Below are 2,126 nucleotides of genomic sequence, written 5' to 3' on the forward strand. Positions count from 1 at the left end.
TAATGCATAATGCACTTTAGAAAAAATAAAAAATATAGTGCTCTTTAAAAAATAACCTACTATTAAAAGTAACAAATAAATTAGTAAATTTTAGACTTTTATTTTTTTATAATCTTTCCCAAAAAAAAATAATTAACCTATTTATTAGCAAGTTATCCTTCTAAAATTAAACTACTATTGATATCAAAATAAACAAATAGAAATTTAAAATGATTTAATTATAAAAAGTATAGTACTTATTTTACAAGGAGCATCTAAGAATAATAAGGTCTATTTTGAATAACTTTCTTGTAACTTATAATAAATTATTATTACCTTTTTGGATAATAATTTTAGTTTTTATGGCTCATAGGTTTTGCTGAGGTAGAGAAAGGATGCTGTGGCACAGGGAACATAGAAGTGAGCATATTGTGCAACCGTTACAGCCTTAACACATGTTCCAACGACTCTGATTACATTTTCTGGGATAGTTATCATCCTACTCAAAAGGCTTATTTTGTGCTTAGTTCTTTGATTCTTGATCACAAAATCAAAGACTTCTTTTGACCACAATTATTAATGAAATTAATTATGATTATTATATATTCTACTATTCTTAATTCTCATGCCATAGTGTATGTGTTTTATTGGGCCATTATATATATTACTTCATAAGTCCTCAATTTTAGTAGTAAGGGTCAATGATCCTTAATTAGGAGAACATTATTATAAGTGTAATAATAATGGGAAGAATTGCTTGCTTTTAATTTTTCGTGTTCATGTGAAGATTGAGTGATTTTGATGTTATGATGAATAATAATATGTAATTTTAATTAATACTCAATCTATAGCTTTATATGTTTTGCTAATTTTATTTATCTTGTTGCATGCATTAGTTAAAACCATTGTTGTGGTGATTCAAGTGGATCATATACTTTTTAATATTATCTTAATTTAAATGAGGTTTTCAATTTAAGACTTGTGAATAGAATTTTAATTAGTTACGTAATAGTACGAGTTTAATTTTAATGTAATGACAGTGTAAAATATTTTACGTAATTATGTAATTATATTTGTTCTTTTAGATAATTATTTACAGTCGATATAAAAATAATTTGTTTTTGCTAATATAGTATTATATAATTGGATAAAACTTTTTTTTTATATTGTATTATTAGATGTGAAATCCTCCATAATAATGAACTAAGTTATGTATTAAACATTGCTATGGTCATTTTCAAAACGACACTGACATTTTGTACCTTGATAATTAAAATAATATTTTTTAACAAAATGTCAATAATATTTTATGTTTTAATAATTAAAATAATTTTTTTATTACAAAATGTAACGTTTTGTTCTTTTATAATTAAATTTTTTTATTACAAAATATTATTAACGTTTTATGCTGCTATCACAACAGTGTAAAATACTAAAATAATCAAATATTTTTGTATTTTACATTAAAATTATTCATATATAAAAGTTTTAGCCGATTAAATACATATATAAAATTACTTAATATTAACTGTGCTTAAAATTAAATTCTAATAGTAATGGTAGTTCTATTTAAATTTTCTAACAACATAACAAACACAATTCATACATTTTTCTAGGTATAAAAAATTTATTGAGTGTTTTTACAAAAAACTAAACTTCTCCTTAGTTTATATTTTCTTGTAGTATCAAAATTTCCTTTCCCATCATTAGTGGTGATTGTCTCCAAGCATCAAATGCATGACCTCAATTTTTGACCTATTTTTATTGGTTTTCCTTTTCCAATCAATGGGAGAATGTATTTAGGGAAACACAACATATGTATGACCTATCTTACGTGAAGAACAAAGATCTCCAAATGAGTGTGTAATATAACTATATCATACCATGAATTTTGTTCACCAATGAGACAATTAAAAGGTAGAATTAGTAACCTTATAATGCAAATTTAAGGTTTGACTTATATTCAAGGAAGAAAAAAAAATTTACTTTCACACTTTAATAAGGTTTTCACAAATTTTTTAAATTGCTATCTATTTTAATTTTCATTTACTTACAAGTAACACCTAGAGCTCTCAAATATTTTGTTAATAATTATAATTAATTAACATATATGCTTAACATTAATTTTACATTTTTTCTGTGAGAGA

The 2,126-nt window shown here is 23.3% G+C and overlaps 1 protein-coding gene across 1 annotated transcript in view; it reads left to right on the forward strand.

The window, feature by feature from the left end:
• The window catches only part of LOC107643732 (GDSL esterase/lipase EXL3-like), a 5,295-nt gene extending 4,529 nt beyond the window's left edge, over positions 1-766 (forward strand). Inside the window, exon 5 of the mRNA XM_016347462.2 lies at positions 353-766. Within this exon, the coding sequence (XP_016202948.1) occupies positions 353-546 (194 nt within the window). The 3' untranslated portion in view covers positions 547-766. The remainder of the gene's footprint in view (positions 1-352) is intronic.

This window comes from Arachis ipaensis, chromosome B01 (assembly GCF_000816755.2).
Source record: "Arachis ipaensis cultivar K30076 chromosome B01, Araip1.1, whole genome shotgun sequence".
NCBI lineage: Eukaryota > Viridiplantae > Streptophyta > Magnoliopsida > Fabales > Fabaceae > Arachis > Arachis ipaensis.